General features: G+C 37.5%; 1 protein-coding gene across 3 annotated transcripts in view; it reads left to right on the top strand.

The window, feature by feature from the left end:
* Positions 1 to 19,432, top strand: part of pibf1 (progesterone immunomodulatory binding factor 1) — a 67,568-nt gene extending 48,136 nt beyond the window's left edge. For all 3 annotated transcript variants that reach the window (XM_049469401.1, XM_022674649.2, XM_022674648.2), the window contains exons 16-18: positions 5,266 to 5,350; positions 17,381 to 17,557; positions 19,229 to 19,432. In XM_049469401.1, the coding sequence (XP_049325358.1) occupies positions 5,266 to 5,350; positions 17,381 to 17,557; positions 19,229 to 19,282 (316 nt within the window). In that variant the 3' untranslated portion in view covers positions 19,283 to 19,432. The remainder of the gene's footprint in view (positions 1 to 5,265; positions 5,351 to 17,380; positions 17,558 to 19,228) is intronic.
* The last annotated feature ends 902 nt before the right edge of the window (positions 19,433 to 20,334 follow it).

Genomic DNA, 20,334 nt, shown 5'->3' with positions numbered 1-20,334 from the left:
TTATGCTATATTATTTATTTTGCCACATTATGTACAGTGCCCTCCATAATTATTGGCACCCCTGGTTAAGATGTGTTCTTTAGCTTCTCTTAAATTGAGTTTTGTTCAAAATAATATAGGACCACGATGGAAAAAAAGAGTAAAATACAACCTTTAACTCAAGTGAATTTATTCAGTAGGAAAAAAAATCCCACATTAAGAAATAATTATTTAACATCAAATCATGTGTGCCACAATTATTGGCACCCCTGATGTTAATACTTTGTACAACCCCCTTTTGCCAACAAAACAGCACCTAATCTTCTCCTGTAATGTTTCACAAGATGGGAGAATACAGAAAGAGGGATCTTTGACCATTCCTCTTTGCACATTCTCTCTAAATCATCCAACGACCTGGGTCCTCTCCTCTGCACTCTCCTCTTCAGCTCACCCCACAGGTTTTCAATGGGGTTGAGGTCTGGGGACTGAGATGGCCATGGGAGGAGCTTGATTCTGTGTGCGGTGAACCATTTCTGTGTAGATTTGGCCACATGTTTAGGGTCATTATCTTGCTGAAAGACCCAGTGACGACCCATCTTCAGCTTTCGGGCAGAAGCCACCAGATTTTGTTTTAAAATGTCCTGGTATTTTAGAGCATTCATGATGCCATGCACCCTAACAAGGTTCCCAGGGCCTTTAGAAGAGAAACAGGCCCACAGCATCACTGATCCCCCGCCGTATTTCACAGTGGGCATGAGGTGCTTTTCTGCATACTCAGCTCTTCTGTTACGCCAGACCCACTTAGAGCATTTGTTGCCAAAAAGCTCTATCTTTGTTTCATCTGACCAAAGCACACGGTCCCAGTTGAAGTCCCAGTACCGCTTAGCAAACTCCAAACGTTTGCGTTTATGATTGTGAGTGAGAAATGGTTTCTTCCGTGCATGCCTCCTAAACAGCTTGTTGGCATGTAGATAGCGCCTGATGGTTGTTTTGGAGACTTTGTGACCCCAAGAAGCTACCATTTGTTGCAATTCTGTAACAGTGAGCTTTGGAGAACGTTTTATTTCTCTTATCATCCTCCTCACTGTGCGTGGTGGCAAAATAAACTTGCGTCCTCGTCCAGGCTTGTTTACCACTGTTCCAGTTGTTTTAAACTTCTTAATAATTCCTCTGACAGTAGATATGGACAGGTGTAGGCGAGTAGCGATTTTCTTGTAGCCATTGCCTGACTTGTGAAGGTCAACACACATCTGCCTCACTTGAATGGTATGTTCCTTTGTCTTTCCCATGTTGAAGATAAATGGCCTCTGTGTCACGTCATATTTATACCCCAGGGAAACAGGAAGTTGTGAATTACTAATTAAATGTTCCTACATACTCTGATCAACTTCGTAAACTACTGTAGAAGTGACAGAAATACTTTTATTAAATTTATTTCCTAAGAATTGTTAGGGGTGCCAATAATTGTGGAACAGGTGATTTTATGAAGAATAATTATTTCTTAGTCAGGGATTTTATTTCCCCCTTAAAATTTACTTGAGTTAAAGGTTGGACTTTACTTTTTTTTCCCATCGTGGTCCTATATTATTTTGAACAAAACTCAATTTATGAGAAGCTAAAGAACACATCTTAACCAGGGGTGCCAATAATTATGGAGGGCACTGTATATACTGTTATACTATTATTCTATATTCCTGAAATTAACAAATTATTTTAGTTTTCCTATATCGCCAAGTATATCGTTATCGCAAAAATACCCTGAAATATCGTGATATTATTTTAGAGCCATATCGCCCACCTCTACTGTTTCTGGCTTTGCATGAACTTCGGAGTTCAGAGTTTGTCCAGGTTTATAAGGAGAACCCTGGACTGAAGTCATACTTTTGAGATGTGGACCAGTAGATCTGCATGCTCTGAGGAGTTGGATCTCTGAGGGTGGATGAGTTGCCTTTGTGATTTAGAACTAATCATCAAACTTTAAAATGTGACTTCACCAAAGCTGGTGTGGCTGAGGGCAGTAGTTTCAACCATAGTTCCACACCAAATGTAAAGCCTTTCCAGATAAGTTATTATAATCTTTGTTTGTAGTCTATAATCCTCTTTTAGTTCAGTTTTTCTTTTACATTTTTATGTATTTTAATTATGTTGTCTTTTTATATGTCTGATTTTATGTTTTATGTTTTAGTTCTTTTATTTTATTCATTTCATCCTTTTATTTTATTCATTTCATCCTTTTATTTGTTTTATTACTGGTTTTACTTTTAGCCTTTTGCTTTTTTTAATTCATTTTTTCGTCCTTTTATTTTTATATATATATATGTATTTTTTTTTACTTATTATTATCTATTTTAGTTACATCATTTACTTTTTTATAATTGTGGTGATATTTTAGCCCTCTATTTCTTTAATTTTGTTTATATTTTATTATTCTAATTATTTCTCTTTGTTTAATTGCTTTCCATTTTACCCTGACTGCATATCCTTTTATTCTGAATTATTTTATCTCTTCTTAATTAAATCTTATATTGTTTGCTTATTTTTATAATTAAAGCTTATTTTTCAGTCCCTTTAATTTTGTAAATGCTCAGCTGCATTGAAAATGAGGGTTACCCTCAATGTATTTCCGAGTGGAAATAAAAGTTGATTTATTGAGTCCATAAGAAAACCAATGTATTTTAGGTACGTTTGTGCTTGTTTTAGGCCAAACCCTTTTCTACACCCCTCCATAGTTTATCCAGGTTACAATTAAACTCATACTGTTTCTTTTTACATCATTGTTTACAAACCTGATCTTGACCAGTTTATGGCTTCTTTCACAACTTCAGATCCAGCAGAAAGGGTTTTTTTCTGCTCACACCTGGAGAGGCCAGAGCCCAGAGGTGCTGTGCACTCTGCTTTACTTATTGGCCGTTGATTTACAGAGGGTGTCACTGAAAGCTGATTGTCTAGTGATTGCACACCTGCACCTGTCCTGCACTCCAGGCTAGTTAGTGGGCTAAACATCTGCAATTTCAGGCTCTAGAAACAAAACTCCAACATTTATGTTACAAAAAACATTTTTAAAAAGCAAATGAACATTAAAGTTATTAAAAACATTTGTCATCCAAAAAATGGTTGCACCCAGAAGGACTTGCAAAGCTCTTCGTAAGAAAGAAAAGCTACCAGGAACAATTAAACACTTAGGGGCCTAATTGGCCTTTAGCGATCTATAGCCCATAAGTCGATTGCGTATCACGTAGGAATCATGCGTGGCTCAAAACGTGTAAAAGGCTTGAACTAATTATCCTAATTAATCAAGGGTTTGTTTTGGGCATAACGTGAATTAAACCAATTAGTGAGCCAGTTGTCATTCCCTTTAAGAGGCAGGTGAGCTCTGACTTTGGCGCGTTCGTTAGTTTTGCGCTTTGCAGTGCATCCGTGTGTGTGAATGTGTAATTTGTGGGGATGTACTCTTGCTGGGCACGCCTATAAGAATGGACTCTAATGACTGACTTTTTCTTGGTTCATTTTAATTAGTGGAAATCCTGTGTTTTCTCCCACCAAAATAGCAACAGGCCAGATATTTACCTGAACACATCTCATTTCCAGACCACAACGCCCATCGGTGTAGTAAATTCCTAAACTCTGACACTGTTTTAACGGCGCAGGCACGAGGTGTAAAATAGACTGTTTAAAGGGTGAAAGATAGCAACGAGCATCACGTCGCCCCTTTTGCAGGGTGTACAATAGGGCCCATAGTCTGATATGGACAAGACTTGAAAGTAATGTATAGCGCATGTATAACACAACATACCAGATGTCTCAGCATGAAGTTGTAGAGGTTCCTAATGATGTCCTCCCATAATCCATTACATGCAGCTTGAATATTCTCACAGAGTTTCTGCAGATTTTGCGGTAGGGGTGTTTAAATATTGCCAGGGGGTCCAATTGCAGCATTTTCAATCAGGGACAAGTCTGGCGATACAGCTGGCCATGGCGTATTGTGATATTTATTCATGTATCAACAATTTAGAATTAGAATCTAAATAAAATCTAAAAAAAAAATTGTAGTATTTGTCCTCATGCTTGTTTTTGGCGAGCTCTCCCAGACAGCATGACTCACGGGTCAACTAAGCTCTGTTGTTTCTGCTGTTAGCATAACAATGAACTACATGACAGATCGGTTGTGTTCTAGGAATGAGATCTTTTTAACAAATATCAGCTGAATAGTTTGGCTTTGTCACACATTGTGCTTAAACTGAGTTAAAGGGCATCCCAGCTGTGTGAAAGTTTAGTTTCCTGAATTGATACCTTAAAACTGTCTCTGCTCGGTTCAAGGTTGTGTCCCAATATCTGCATCTAACTTTAATTCAAGTTTTCTGTGATTAGTTTTTTTCTGATCTTTAGCTTGTTAAAAACAAATTATTGAGGAAACTCTCCGATTTGACTTAAAATAAATCATTGATTGGTATAAATTTATTTTACATTGTTTGGTATAAAGTCTTATGTATGCATTGTTATTTTTTTTTCATCCAAATTATGGTAAATATCCTGACAGTCTTACATTATTTTATGTACAGTTTTCTTTTTCTTTTTTTTTTTTTTACATTCACATGTACATTCTGAATAGGGTTTTTAGAGAAACCAAAAGCATTTTAAGTGCCATTTGAATTTAATTTATTTTTTTATTTTTGAAATAACCCTTTATTTTAAGAGTGGTGTTTACTCCAAATAATTACATAAAAAACTGAAGTTTTGTAGCACAGACATACTTTTAAAGTTTCTTTTTTTACTCTGTACTCTGTACTATTGTCTGTTATTTATTTTAAGTGTAAAACCTTCACTGTATTTCTCTATAATGATTTTATTATAATTGGATGTCTTCTGGCCACAGTGTTGGCTTGATGTTTTTGGTTGTCATTACAATTTAAATTTATGATTATATTTATTTAATGGTCAAATACTGACTACAGAACTTTAAATCTTAAATCTTAAACAGATTTTTATTTAATTTAACACTTTTATGACCATTTAAATGAGGAACATAACTGAAATATTTATTTTGCCTTGCTTTTTAAAGAACAATTACAAAACCTCCTGCTGCTGCTATTAAAGTAAACACTGTAATAAGACTTAAAAAAAATGAATCATAGTTCATTTTAAATGATCTTGCCTTTTAACTTATTTAGCTGAACACTGTAAGTGCTTTTCTTAGCCATTTTAGACTAAATGTTTTTCAGTTGCCGCAAAAAACTGTGCATCTCTAATATTGTATTTAATTATTGATTGTTTGATTTCCTTTTCCAGTGCGCTGAAGAAAGAGAAAACCACACTGCTTCAGGTGAAAAACAACATGGCTGCTGATCTGGAGAGGTTGCTGAGCCACAGGGAGGTAACTGATGTACTGCTTCAGCACATTGCTAAAGGAATCATAGGTCACCTAGAGGTCATTGTATTGCTGGATTAATGGGTAGTAATAGGGGATCTGACTGAAGTCGTGCCATTGTCAAATCTCTAAAACTTAGGCTTGGGGGGGTCAAAACCATGAGTACCCATTACTTGAATTTCGGATTTGAACCCACAACCTTCCAGTTAGTGGTTCAGAAGTATTAACACTAGGCAACTTCTACACCTCTGGGACTAAATACAATTATTGGAATATTTTTACACAGCAGGTAAAAGAGAGTTTGAACTGATCACGTTGTGTAATTGATGCATGTGTAAAATTGTAACGCTTCACGTTAAGTTTCGGTTTCTTCCTTGGCAGCATCACAGGAGCTATACAGCCGTGAACACTGCTTTGTTTTGTTCCCTTAGTTTCTTTAAATTCGGTTTAAACTTCAGCACTTTCTTGTGAATAAGATTTGTGTCAGATTTCTGTTTTGCTCATTAAAGAGCTAATCTAAAAATTATATTTGGGCCGCATTTACCTCCCAGGGTAGGTCAGATTACTTCGTTTTAGTCCGAGTTGTAAATATATCCCAGTGTGCCCTTCTTCTTGCCAGTTCTCAAGCTTCACTTTATCATAATACACCCATATTATGATATGCATGAAATCTGATATGGTTTGTTCTCGTCCAAAACGTTTGCGCAACATAAACAAAGTGGTGGAATAAGTTAAAATTAAAATTATATGTTGCTATTAAAGCGTATTAAATTGCTTCAGTGAGGCTGCACCCTTCACACACATAAACACGCACACACACACTCTCTGTGTTTTGGGCGTGGCTTTGTGCTGTCACCGTGGCTTTGCCGTGCAAAGCGGTGGTCACGCTAGTTGACTCCAGTCTCCTTTGTTTGGACAAGTCTTCCCTTTCACAATGCCTCTGAGATGCTTCATTAGTACTGGTCCTTGCTTCTGGTTCTAGGAAAGAAGAAGCTTTCGCTAGCGTGGTGCTCTTTAAGCTGCTTTATCACTGGACAGGTGTCTTGTCAAATGTCACCCAACTTAAGACCCGGGGTAGAATAGGTTCCAAGCACCCCCTTGCTGTTCGTAAGAGGCGAACATATGGGGCGCCTTGTTTGCCGTGAGGTGCGACCTGTGTCTGCGGAAGAAGAGGTCCTGGTACTTGAGGGGAACGGTATGCTGTGGCTGCCGTCGACCCAACACAGTGCTTTGGCTCCTATTTCGCATTGACAGGAGGTTGGAGAGGCCCGCTCCAATCAACCGGCTGGTCAGGACGTGCCCTAGGTTGTATCTCTTCTGAGATCCCTAGAAGGCGCCGGCTCAGGGTCAATCGAGCACTAATTCTATCATGTTGTTCGAGTATATCACTCTTATATCCCTGGTGCACATCCGCAGGAGTACCGCGGCTCTGTGCATCCCCTTGTTGGACTCCGAGGTGGGTGGGGAATAAGGGTGAAGAATCCCTAATTCTGCAATTATGGCTGAACCTACCCCTAAAAGAAGACTGACTGAGGATGACCCCGACCTAAATACTGGGTCTACGAACGTAAATTGGCCAAAGTTTATATTGTTGGAATCCACATCTACTGAAACACCTTTAAGTAAGCTCTCCCCTTGCAATACACAAGGGTATATTGGGTATCGCGGGGACGGTAAAAGATGTCAAGAAACTCAGATCTGGTCAGATCCTGGTGGAGTGTACCAGAAAAATACAAGCAGACAACCTTCTGGGCATTAAACTATTTGTAGGTGTCAGCATTAAAACCTTCCCCCACCCAGTGCTAAACAGCTGCAAAGGCGTTATCCGATGTAGAGAGCTGGACGATATATCTGAAGAAGAAATTGTCACAGAACTGGCTCCTCAAGGTGTAACCAATGCCAAACGTATTACAATTAGAAAACAAGATAAGACCATAAAAACAAATACATATATTCTTACTTTTGATAAACCAACCCTCCCAGATAAGATCTCAGTGGGATACCTTAAAGTAAATGTAGAGTTGTATATTCCCAACCCTATTCGATGTTTCAAATGTCAGAAATATGGACATGGATCAGTCATCTGCAAGAGCCCCGCGATCTGTCACAACTGTGGAGGAGAGGATCATGCTGCGCCGTACCTAAACCCACCCAAACTTCAACTTTGTGAAACCATTTTCAGCAGTGGTTAAAGCAACGCGGACGAACAGCTGTCAAACCGAAATCACAACAAACCGCAACTGGTCACCAATCCAAAGGAACCCACTCCTCCCAAAGTGAAAAGTTCATATTCCCAAAGTCCACCCATGACTGCCCAGACACTGCCACATCATAAACAAAACCAAAATATTGCTAGTCATGGTGGGGGCATGACCAGGAAAAAGATGGAACACTCACGTCAACCACCAAAAGCAAGTACAGACCTCAACACTGGACAATCTGACCAATTAAAAGATATCGAAATGGAAGCCGGTGCGTCGTCCCGAAGCCGGAGCGCGTCGCCTAAAGGAAGAAGCAGATCGCGCATACGGTCGTCACGAACAAAATGACATCGAATCCTATTATACAATGGAACTGTCGAGGATTTAGAGCCAACCATGCCGAACTCCAACATCTGCATGCATCCCTCAATCCTGTTGTTCTTGAATCCATGCCTTCAAGAAATCCAGTTAGCACCAGGTACCAAGACTTCACTGAAGGACTTTGTTACCTACAGCAATTATGGGCCGAATGTACACAGGCCGTCTGGAGGGACCTCCATTCTGGTGAGGAACAACGTCCCACACAGCCAAGTCATCATTAATACACGACTACAAGTGACAGCAGTACAAGTATCTAATGTCATCTCCATCACAATCCATCACAATATGTACAATATATGTACCGCCAGAGCTCAACTTGACACTCCAAGACCTGGACGATCTGGCGGAACAACTCCCAACCCCTTAAATGCTCCTTGGAGATTTTAATAGCCATAACCCAATATGGGGGAGCCAGTACACAAACGCCAAAGGAAAGATTCTAGAACACTTTATCAACTCTAATGACCTCTGCTTGCTAAACACCCCAGCATACACTCATCTTCACTCAGGACATGGCACCTATACAACTATAGATTTGACGCTGTGTGAACCAGAGTTACTTCTAGAGTTCTCATGGAAAGTCTGGGATGACCTCTGTGGTAGTGACCACTTCCCAATCATCATCACACCAGAGAGACCATATTGGTCTGAAAAGGCTCAATACTGGAAACTATCCAAAGCCGACTGGCCCTCTTTTCAATTGCATTGCAGAGAAAGGCTAAGTACAGCACCAACACAAAGCTCAGACCTTAACGAATGGTACACAAGCACCCTTCGGTTAATAGCAGAGGAGACTATCCCAAAATCTTCAAAGAAACCAAGAAAGCATCGCAACCCATGGTATAATGAAGAATGCAAACAGGCTATCAACGCTCGAAAACGGACAAAGAATTTTTTACGCACATCCAACGTGGGAAAACCTGATCAATTTGAAGCTCAACCGTGCCAGAGCACGGAGAGTAATTAACACTGCAAAAAAACAAAGTTGGAGAATCTACACAAGCAAAATAACAAAGAATACCCCAATCACAAAAATCTGGGATCTTTTACGGAAAATGAAAGGCAAAGGCGAACTGCAAACTCCCACCAACAGACGTGAAGGCCCTGATTCACAAATACATTAATGAGAAGTGGCAAAACGAATGGAACACCCAAATAAACAGCAAACTGTAAGAGCTCAATCCCAAAATTGATCGTGTCACCAACACGTATGTAGACAATAGATGGGATCAAGTCATTTACTCAAGATGCCGCATTGGCCACACCAGACTGACGCACTCCTTTTTACTGAAGGGCGAAAGACCCCCACATTGTGATGTGTGCCAACGAACTATTACTATAAAACATATATTTACCGAATGCCCAAAATACTTACCTACAAAACAAAAAATCTGCCTGTCAGATACACTAGTGGACATTTTCAACAAAGACAATGCAAACAAAGTACTGACCTTTTTAACTGTTACCAACCTACGAGTCCTCATCTAAGGACGAGATCATAGAACCTTGTGAATAAACAATACCTATCCTGCCACGAAATAGCTGACGAGCTGATGTGGCGTTAAACTCAACTAACCAACCAACCAACCCAACTTAAGAAGAATAGCTTTTATCTCCATTTTTTGCAGTTTCTAAACAAAAAAGCAAAGGGCAGAGGAAATACTAGTACATCTTTAAAAAATGTATTCTCTTAAAAAAAATTACTTCATTTCAGTAATTCAGTTGAAAATGTGACTCTCATATAGTATATAGACGTATCTATTTTCTTTTATTGTTGATGATTATGGCTTACAGCAAATGAAAACCCAACAATCAGTGTCTCAGAAAATTAGAGTATTATATATAAGACCAATTGGTACTTTTGGCAGTGTGGGCAGTGTGCCAAGTCCTGCTGGAAAATGAAATCCGGAACTCATGAAGAGCTATAAAATTTTGTGGGAAAACAAAACTGCGCTGACTTTAGACTTGATAATAAAACACAGTGGATCAACACCAGCAGATGACATGTCTCTCCAAACCATCACTGATTGGTGGAAACTTCACTCTAGACCTCAAGCAGTTTGGACTGTGTGTCTCCACTCTTCCTCCAGACTCTGATCCCTTAATTTACAAATGAAATGTAAAATTTACTGATGATCAGTGATGGTTTGTAGAGACATGTCATCTGCTGGTGTTGATCCACTGTGTTTTATTATCAAGTCTAAAGTCAGTGCAGTTTTGTTTTCCCACAAAATCTTACAGCACTTCATGCTTCCCTCTGCTGCTGACAACTTTTATGGAGATGAAGATTTCATTTTCCAGCAGGACTTGGCACACTGCCCACACTGCTAAAAATACTAAATGTTCTTATTTAATGTTCTAATTTTCTGAGACACTGATTTTTGGGTTTTCTTAAAATAGATCACTCTGTGTGTAATACAGCTATATAATATATATAGATTTCACGTTTTGAACTGACCTACTGAAATAAATTAAGTTGAATGATATTCAATTGCATGCATGATATTGAATGATGCAGTAGTATACTCTAAGAGCATATTAGTTCTTGTTATTTGTTGCAAATATGCTATTATTATAAGATTTTTTTCAGTTCCAGATGCTCTTCACTAATTCTCATAAAGGTAAATTTCGTGCTGTTTTTACCGGCTTTCTTGGTATTGGTTGCTTTTACAGTGCTAGGCAACTGCTTAGAGGAGCCCATAGCTGCTGATTGGGATAACAAGGATAACACTTAAAAATATATACAATTTTGGCATCATTTAACCCTTTCTAACAATAATTGCCTGAGACCTTTTAGAAGACCTTTATTTGGAAAATCTATTCCTACGGGTGCTTAAAAATGCAACACAAGATACAAATCTATAAGTAGTAGTGAAATCTGATTCACCATACAAATCTGAAGAGCTTATATAAAAATAGGATTTGGGAAACATTTACCTGATGTGCCTGATGTCCTCAACTTAGATGAGATTACTCAGTTTTACTCAAAATTGTAAATATAACCCAGTGTACCAATCTTCTTTTAATCTTCAGGCTTCACCATATTGTAGTACACCAGGAAAATGCATGACAAAGTTGAAACGCTTTGTATTTGACATCTTTTTTTATTCTCGTACAAAAAGCGATGCAATGAGGAAAAAATTAAAATTTCACTTTTAAAACGTATTGAATTGCTTTTTTTTATATTATTTGTCTTTTCCTAACAATTCTAGCTAATCAAGCTAATTGAGGTCTAATATCTTAAGGTATTTTTCTGTGAAATCAAGTCCAATGGGTGCTTAAAAATCATTCAAAACTCAAGTAAGTGATGGGCTAAGGTGCCATCACTGTGATCTGAAGATTTCTGCTTTGAATGCCGGTTCTAAGAAAGATGAAACTTTCACTAGTATTGAGCTCTTCACGCTGCTTTATCACTAGACAGGTGTCTGGTCACAGGTTGCCCAACCACGCTCAGCTTTTACAAGCCATGTTTACATAGTTTCCATTATTATCATTAGAAGGATCTCTGAAGAATTCCCGAGAATGTTTGGAGTTATTGGTGAATCTGGTCATTCCTGTCCCGCGGGTCCGCAGGTTCCCAGGCTCGTCTTCAGCGTATTAACGTGAGGCGGAGTGTCGTGAGTTTGACGCATGCGGGTGCTCAGCTTTGGAGTTAATAGTTTCTGTCAGTGACGAGCCTGGATTGGTCTACTGCGTCCAGGTTCTGACATGTCATCTTAAGGTTGCCAAGATAACACGATAACAACACGGCAGTTTAACCCTTAGCACGCATGCAGCTATTCAGTGAGTCAGTCCATCAATCAATCAACCAATCAATCAGTGAACCCTGTATTTAGACTCTAAATAAATAGAGGGAAACCCATGTTTACAGTGCAGCTGAGATGATACATAAAATATAGATTGAGAAATATACTTAAAAAATACTTATAAATTATAAATCATAGTAGTTAAATAATAGTAGTTAAATCGCATATTGTCACTGTCCAATGAGAAGCAAGTATCTCAAAAACGTGCTTAAAACTTTACAGCAGAGAGATAAAACCTTCTTAATTTTCAATGAAAGCCAATGTAAAAAGAGTTTATTTCAGATAATTGAGGAAAATTTCTATTGGTCCATTCATCGTGAAATTTTTACACAATGTAAGAGGACAGTTTTTGTGTTCAAATTATGTAGTAAATTAAAAATGACAATAATGGAGTTACTTGTTTTTCATTGGACAGCGAAGATATGTATTGGACTTTTCATTCACACTGCCTTTCATTGGAAAGCAGTGTAAATATATTTTTACAACAATTACAACAATTTTTTAGCATTTTTATTGGTTCATTTATCCTTCAATTGTAATATTGTACAGAATAGCTGCCAGATTGATGATAAACTGCATGGAGATATGAAATTTTTGCTGACAATGGTGAACTAAAAAGAGTGGAAATGTAAAAAATAAAATAAAGGTTAACAAAAACATCAAATTAAGATAGATTAAAAAAATGTTTACTAGAATCAAATGAAACGTATTGTTGGTTTGCTGTTATCATTATAATTACTTACACAGTTACATATCAACTTTAAAAAGTTAAATTTGAATAAAAAAGACAGAAGATCAAAATATATTTTATTAGATTTAAGGGAACATAGGGATTTCAAAAACATGAAAAAATAAAATTAAAAAAATCCTTCAGCAGTTGGAGTCTGAGAGAGCAAGAATTGGGACACACACTCTACCCCTCTATCCCAATAAGAATCACACGCTCTACCCCTCTATCCCAATAAGAAACATACACTCTACTTCTCTATCCCAACAAGAATCACACACTCTACTTCTCTATCCCAATAAGAATCATAAACTCTACCCCTCTATCCCAATACGAATCACACACTCTACCCCTCTATCCCAATAAGAATCACACACTCTACCCCTCTATCCCAATAAGAATCACACACTCTACCCCTCTATCCCAATAAGAATCACACACTCTACCCCTCTATCCCAATAAGAATCACACACTCTACCCCTCTATCCCAATAAGAATCACACACTCTACCCCTCTATCCCAATAAGAATCACACACTCTACCCCTCTATCCCAATAAGAATCACACACTCTACCCCTCTATCCCAATAAGAATCACACACTCTACTTCTCTATCCCAATAAGAATCACACACTCTACTTCTCTATCCCAATAAGAATCACACACACTCTACCCCTCTATCCCAAAAAGAATCACACACACTCTACCCCTCTATCCCAACAAGAATCACACGCTCTACCCCTCTATCCCAACAAGAATCACACACTCTACCCCTCTATCCCAAAAAGAATCACACACTCTACCCCTCTATCCCAATAAGAATCACACACTCTACCCCTCTATCCCAACAAGAATCACACACTCTACCCCTCTATCCCAATAAGAATCACACACTACCCCTCTATCCCAAAAAGAATCACACACTCTACCCCTCTATCCCAACAAGAATCACACACTCTACCCCTCTATCCCAAAAAGAATCACACACTCTACCCCTCTATCCCAATAAGAATCACACACACTCTACTTCTCTATCCCAATAAGAATCACACACTCTACCCCTCTACACAATTAAAAATCACACGCTCTACCCCTCTACACAATTAAAAATCACACGCTCTACCCCTCTATCCCAATAAGAATTACACACTCTACCCCTCTACACAATTAAAAATCACACGCTCTACCCCCCTATCCCAATAAGAATCACACACTCTACCCCTCTACACAATTAAAAATCACACGCTCTACCCCTCTACCCCCCCAAAAATTGGGACAGCCTACTCTAAGTGGTGAAATAGTATAGGGCTCCAGCGTATCTCAGACTTATTTCAGAAGCAAGGTGATGAAATGTATCTACTTGTGAATTTTTATATACTAATTTTTGCTGTAAAAATGTGTTGTAGACGTTCATCACTACAAGCACGCCAAGCATTAGGAGGAGTGGATAACACATTTGTAAAATCTGTAGCTATTTTGAACCCTGCCGCTGCTGCTGGCCTGCTGGCGCAGCCCTTTGCCGAGTGTACAACTTCCAGTGGCATGTTGGCATAAAGCGCGCAGTCCTCGCGGACAGCTGCTCGCCCGCACAGCGTTTAACATGCCAGTGCATGTGGCAGCCGAGTGATAAATAGAAATATTAAATGACCCCTGACACACACACACATTTACACACACACACACACACACACACACACACACACACACAAACAACCGCTCATCTATATTCATCACTGAAGTGTACTGAATGTTCTGAGAGTTGGTATGTATATTGATGGTATTTGAAATATGCAGTTGTTCAATTTGAAAAAGAAAAGAAAAAGCAGCCTTTACTTTGACCTTTTGTGTTCCTGATGAGAGCCAGTTTCATCATAACATTTTTTTTTTATGTCTTTGCATGCTCACTTAGTATACTTTCAAAGTTTCTTAAAGTCATATTTTCTTCACTTAATTGATTAGTTTGTGCCATAATCTGGATTGGAACATTACTCAAATAGAGCTAGTCACTGTATTCCTGTAACTCTACCTCTTCACTACTTTACTCAACAACTGATGCTCTCAAACACTTTATTAGGAGGCAAGAAATTCAAGTAATTAACTCTTGACGAGTTCAGCAGCACAGCTGTTAACTGAAAGCCTGAATTCCAGGTGACTCTACCTCATAGAAAGCTGACTGAGCAAATCCAGCCAAGATGTGCAAAACTGTCATCTATGCAATAATATAAAATATAAACCATTCTGATTTGTGTAACACTTTTTTGTATAATAAATAAATATTCCATGTTTTCCTTCATAGTTTGGATGAATTTAGTATTAGTTTACAATGCAGAATTTGTTTTTAAATAATAAAAAAACACAGAATTCACGATACTTAAGATACTTCTAGTCAAGTCAAGTAGTTTTATTGTCAATTCTGCATATGCACAGGACATGCATAGAATTAAAATTACGTTACTCTCCTTCCCCAAAATTACAGCAAGTACAGAAAATAGATATATAATATAAAAGAGTGGGAGACACTATATGTACAATAAAAAAGGACTCAGTAGACATACGTGAGACAGAAGACAATAGTGCAATAATGATGGGGGGTGAAAATAAGATGTATGTATAATACACAAATAGACATACTTAAAACAGAAGACAATAGTGCAAGTGGGGGTTGATTAAGATGGGATGACAGTACAGGGGTAAACAGAACCCGTGTAAACAGCAGTGCAAATATGGTGTAATAGTTATATGGTAAATATGGTAAAATAATACTTCAAGTATTTTAAAGGATTAAATACTTTTAAATAAGCAAATACCAGGAATTATGGATTTTTCAAAATTGTCTTCAATTTTCTTCACCCTATTCATTTGATTAGCTTCACCACGTGAAGTAATAAAGCAGTAACTTTTATTAAGTTAAATTGAGGCTAGCGTCTTGGGGGCATACAGTGTCTAGTTTCAATAAAAATATCTTTATTTGACTCCACATAGTCCTAATCATAATACACATTGTATCGCCAAATTCTCTACCAATACACAGCCCTATTATCCCCCTTCGTCATATTTTGTCTTCAGTTTACTGTTTAATCGAGAGCTGTTTGAACACCACTCTGTCATGCTTTGCTTGCCTTCTGGTTTCTAAGTGGTTTAAAAACATGATGATGCATTTTATGGTTCACTTTTTTCATACAAATGAACATGACACAACAGCCCGAGCTGATTTTATCTCCAAACTCATTTAATTGAACTATACAATTTGTGCAAGAACATGACGCAAACTTCGCCACCGCACACACACACACACACACACACACACACACACATATATACTGTACACGCCACACAGTTTAATTGATACATGCCAGAGGGAAGCAGTTTCTCCTCCCCACCACCAAACCTGTTCACTGGTTCAGCCGTGCTGCGCTTTAACAACTTTCACACACGTCAGACAAGTCAGAGATTGTAAATGTAGATTATAAATCTTCTCTGAACATTAAACTCTCCTGTAAACTGTGAACCTGCAGTTTGAGAGACAGTTGGCAGGCTGATACCAAGCTTATCAAATTTAAAAGTCTCATCAATCTGCTGCTTTTAATCTTCTGCTGCCTTTGAGAAGAAAACGCACTCACTAAAAAAGAAAGCCTTTTCTGTTTCCATTAAATAAAAAAGTAGTTGAATCTACAGTCATCTGTACAATACTCAGGCCTTATATCATCCTTCTCCAGATACCAAGCCAGTTTTATATAGATACAGTATAAGAAAAAGTGTAAAAGGAAGGAAATGTGACAGTATCACAATGCAGGGGTTACACTGTGCTATACTGCAGTATTTTGTGATTTCTTTTTTTAAATAAACTTCTAGGCAATATTTTTATTTACTATTTACTGTTATTCATAAAATCTGAGTAAATGAAAAGTTTGCCTTTTTGTTTAATCAAAACTGTGGGATCTGAAGACTTTATATTAAGAAGTTTTATAATGTGCGACATTTTAGGGACTGTGGGAGAAATAACATACAAACTGAGTTATGACTAAATGAATGTTTAATTCTCTAAAAATCTGACCTTGTGATGTCTAACCAACAGTGAAATACAAAGAAATGTACACACATAGTTTACAGTTGGTTTGACATCACAAGGTCACATTTTGAAAAAGTTAAATAGATTTATAAATTGATCATTTTAAAGTTGTTAAAATGTATTGATAAGTGGTCCAATAGACAATTTCTCAACTTAACTGAAATGAACTCTTTTTACATTGATGTCCATTGAAAGTAAATAAGGTTTTAACTCTATTCTGTAAAATCACTGTTTTAAAGATAATATAATTTTTACAGAACAGCGACAATACTTTTTTCACACTGTCAAAACACATCTATTTTCATATTTATAGTTCATATTTTCATTTTTTTTTCTATTTTTCCTGTAAATTTAAGTTAAAAAAAAACTGTAATTCTTAAAAAAAAAAAAAAAAAAAAAACATTTTCTTTTAAAGTCAAACGAGTGCTGGATGTTTTTCTACACAGCTTAGATTTTCTGACCGCACTAGACTGAGAAACCCTGAGTGTTCTGGTAAGCCAGGATGCTACAGGCTAGCGGTTTGTCCTATATAGCTTGTTTTAAAACAAAAAATCACCGACTACAGTCCATATAGTCCAGAGGTATAATCACCTCTGAATGGTGATTGGTTAGAATTGAGTAAATATGTAAAAACCTTCTAATTACACACAATGATCACATACAGGGATGTAACTGGTACCACTGGCATCTTCTCTGCTTGACTTAGGCAGGTTAAAAGTTGTCAGCTAACCAACTTAAATCCATGTGAGTGGAGTCTGTATTTGTCAGTACTGTTCGTTCACACTCGACACCGGACCACCTTGTTCAAAGTCAAGGTCAAGAGTTTTCTGATTGTGGACCTCTTTCTCCTTAGGAGCTGTCCGTCATGAAGCAGGTGCTGGTCAGCATGCGTTCACGGCAACATGGGGAACCTTTATCCATATCGGAACCTGATATTGTGCATACTGGGACAGCTGTACACCTGCCCAGAAAGACCAGCAGAGCCACGGAGGAGGAGCAGTACCCTCCCAGACCTAAACCCACAGTCTTCGTGAGTATAGACAAGACTATTTCACATCTCATCTGTGTCAGCAATGAGTGCAACTTAAAAGTAGCTTTTATTAGACAGGACATTTGGACATGCCACTCTGGAAAAAAAAAAAGGATTTTTAAAATTGCTAATTATAGGTATATGTTTGAGTTTTATTTTATAAACTACAGACAACATTTCTCCCAAATTCTAAATCAAAATATTGTAATTTTAGAGCATTTATTTGCAAAAAATGAGAAATGGCTGAAGTAACAGGCCTTAAATAATGCAAAAAAGAAAGTTTTAAGAGTTCAGAAATCAGTATTTGGTGGAATAACCCTGGTTTTTAATCACAGTTTTCATGCATCTTGTCATGTTGTTCTCCTCCACCAGTCTTACACACTGCTTTTGGAAAACTTTATGCCACACCTGGTGCAAAATTCAAGCAGTTCAGTTTGGTTTGATGGCTTGTGATCATCCATCTTCCTCTTGATTATATTTCAGAGGTTTTTTAATTTGATAAAATCAAAGAAAGTCATAATTTTAAGTAGTCTCTTAGAGCTTGTTGCACCCAGAAGGAAGTAGCGGATTGCAATTTATATTCGGAAGGAAGATAAAAGTTACCAAGTTCATAAAATTATAAAAAAAATTGACTGAAATCAGCTATATATATTTATTGAGCTACACATACAGAACTACTCTGTAATGCATTTGTAGCACAACAAGTCAGACGTCTCAGCATGGTAGAGTTGTAGAGGTTCCTAATGGTGTCCTAGAATAATCCATTAATCCTATGCAGCTTGAATATATTCACACACAGTACTGCAGATTTCATGGTATAGGTGTTGGGAGTGTTAATGGCGATCCAGTAGCAGCATTCGTCTTCTACGCAAGCTTTCAAGACAGTGATAGTAGATTGACAAGCGTTGTCCTCCTGAAATAATGTACTATACAATGACCAGCTGCATCGAAATACCTAAAACGATAGAAAATGTGTGAGATTGCTCTTAGATGTGCTTCCAACATTCTACAACTACTGCGAAATCAGCAGGAACTGTGTAAATGTTCAAACTGTATAGGTAGGATTATTACAGAACACCGTTAGGAACCTCTACAACTCTAATAGCGTGACATGCTACTACTAGACCATCTTTAGTTCAAATGTTTATTCATTAATCATTCCTAGTTCCTTTCATTTTCTGTCCAACTAGTATTTCAATCAGACACTTCCATTTGGGTGCAACATTTTTTTTTGATGAGGAAATGTATTTCATTTAAATGTATTTCATGAATGTAAAACATTTCTCAAGTCAAAAAAAAACAGGCACTCCATTAAAAAAGGCTTAAGTCATTCAATTTGCTCCACAATAAAAATGAAAGGTAAAACAAAGGGAACACTGAGCTAATGTGGAATCTTGCCCATAGTTTGTGGTCATATTACCTTATAGTAGCTTTTACAGTATGTGTACATGCGGAAAAAAAATAAAGAACGAAGTAGTTTTAAAAGATACTTATAAATACATGGACCACATTCCATATGTCAACTCTCATATGCTTCTAGTAAAGCTGTAACAGGCTTAATGTTTGCCCAAGCCAGGAGCCAGACTGGGTTTTATATATCTTATGCAACTTTTTTTTTATATACATCGTACAAAGAAGGAGCCTAAAATAGCTTGTTTTCTCTTTTCACAGACCAATAAAGAAGTCCCTGAATGGTACCGAAAGCTGAAGGTGAAGCCCAAATGACTAACCACACATGAATTTGAGAAAGCCAGCACGTACGCGAGCGAACGCAGGACTCATTCATGAAGGCATGCACTGGCTTTTTGACTGGACAGTGCATTTGTGTCAAGATTGTGTATATATTTTTGGTGTATATTAAAAAAAGAAAACATTTTTGATCCACTGGTTTCTTAAACATGCTGAAATACCAAGGTACAGCTTGGATTTTTTTCTTCCAAAAATTGTGGTCTATTTGAGGTGGAGCTGTGCAATATGGTAAAAAGTATTGTATCACAATATTCAAAGACATTTTTACAATGCCAGACATCCCAAGTTGCAAAAACTTATTTGCTATTTATAGCTATGTTTGAGTAAAATGAACATTGTTGTTTTATCTGTTGCATTTATTTTCAGAAAATGATAAATGGCTGAAATAAAAAAAAAGATGCAGAGCTTCAGACCTCAAATTATGCAAAGAAAAGTTCATTTTCATAAAGTTTTAAGAGTTCAGAAACCAATATTTGGTGGAAAAACCCTGGTTTTTATTCAGTTTTCATGCATCTTGACATCATGTTCTCCTCCACCAGTCTTACACACTGCTTTTGGATAACTTTATTCCACTCCTGGTGTATATGCCTTTTTCAATCATTTAGTCCCCCGTGTGCAATGCTGAAATCACTATTACAAACAGTACAGCGGGCAAGACTTTTATTGTTTTTTTTTACTTTTAGCAGGCATGGATATACTTTAGAGTAGTGAGAGGAGAAATGAGTTAACAAATTTTGATGGGAGCCATGATGCTCCTGAACGCATCCCATCCAGGAGTTGGGAAAAAACACAGCCCACCCAAACTAAAAACTGATTGGCTGACTCTTGGCAGAGAACAGGCCAATGAGCAATCAGCAATGGCAGATTCTTAAAAAAACTACTATTCTGGTACTCACTCAAGCGTGTTAAGTTTTTGATGCACATCATCCAGTTTATTATTACGTCTAATTATGTATTTTGTAATGAATTAGAAAATGCTTCATGATATGTTAAAATAATGCCATATTGCCCAGTTCTTATTTTAGGCC

This window comes from Astyanax mexicanus, chromosome 21 (genome assembly GCF_023375975.1).
Source record: "Astyanax mexicanus isolate ESR-SI-001 chromosome 21, AstMex3_surface, whole genome shotgun sequence".
Classification (NCBI taxonomy): Eukaryota; Metazoa; Chordata; class Actinopteri; order Characiformes; family Acestrorhamphidae; genus Astyanax; species Astyanax mexicanus.
This window is presented reverse-complemented; position numbering and strand designations above follow the sequence as displayed.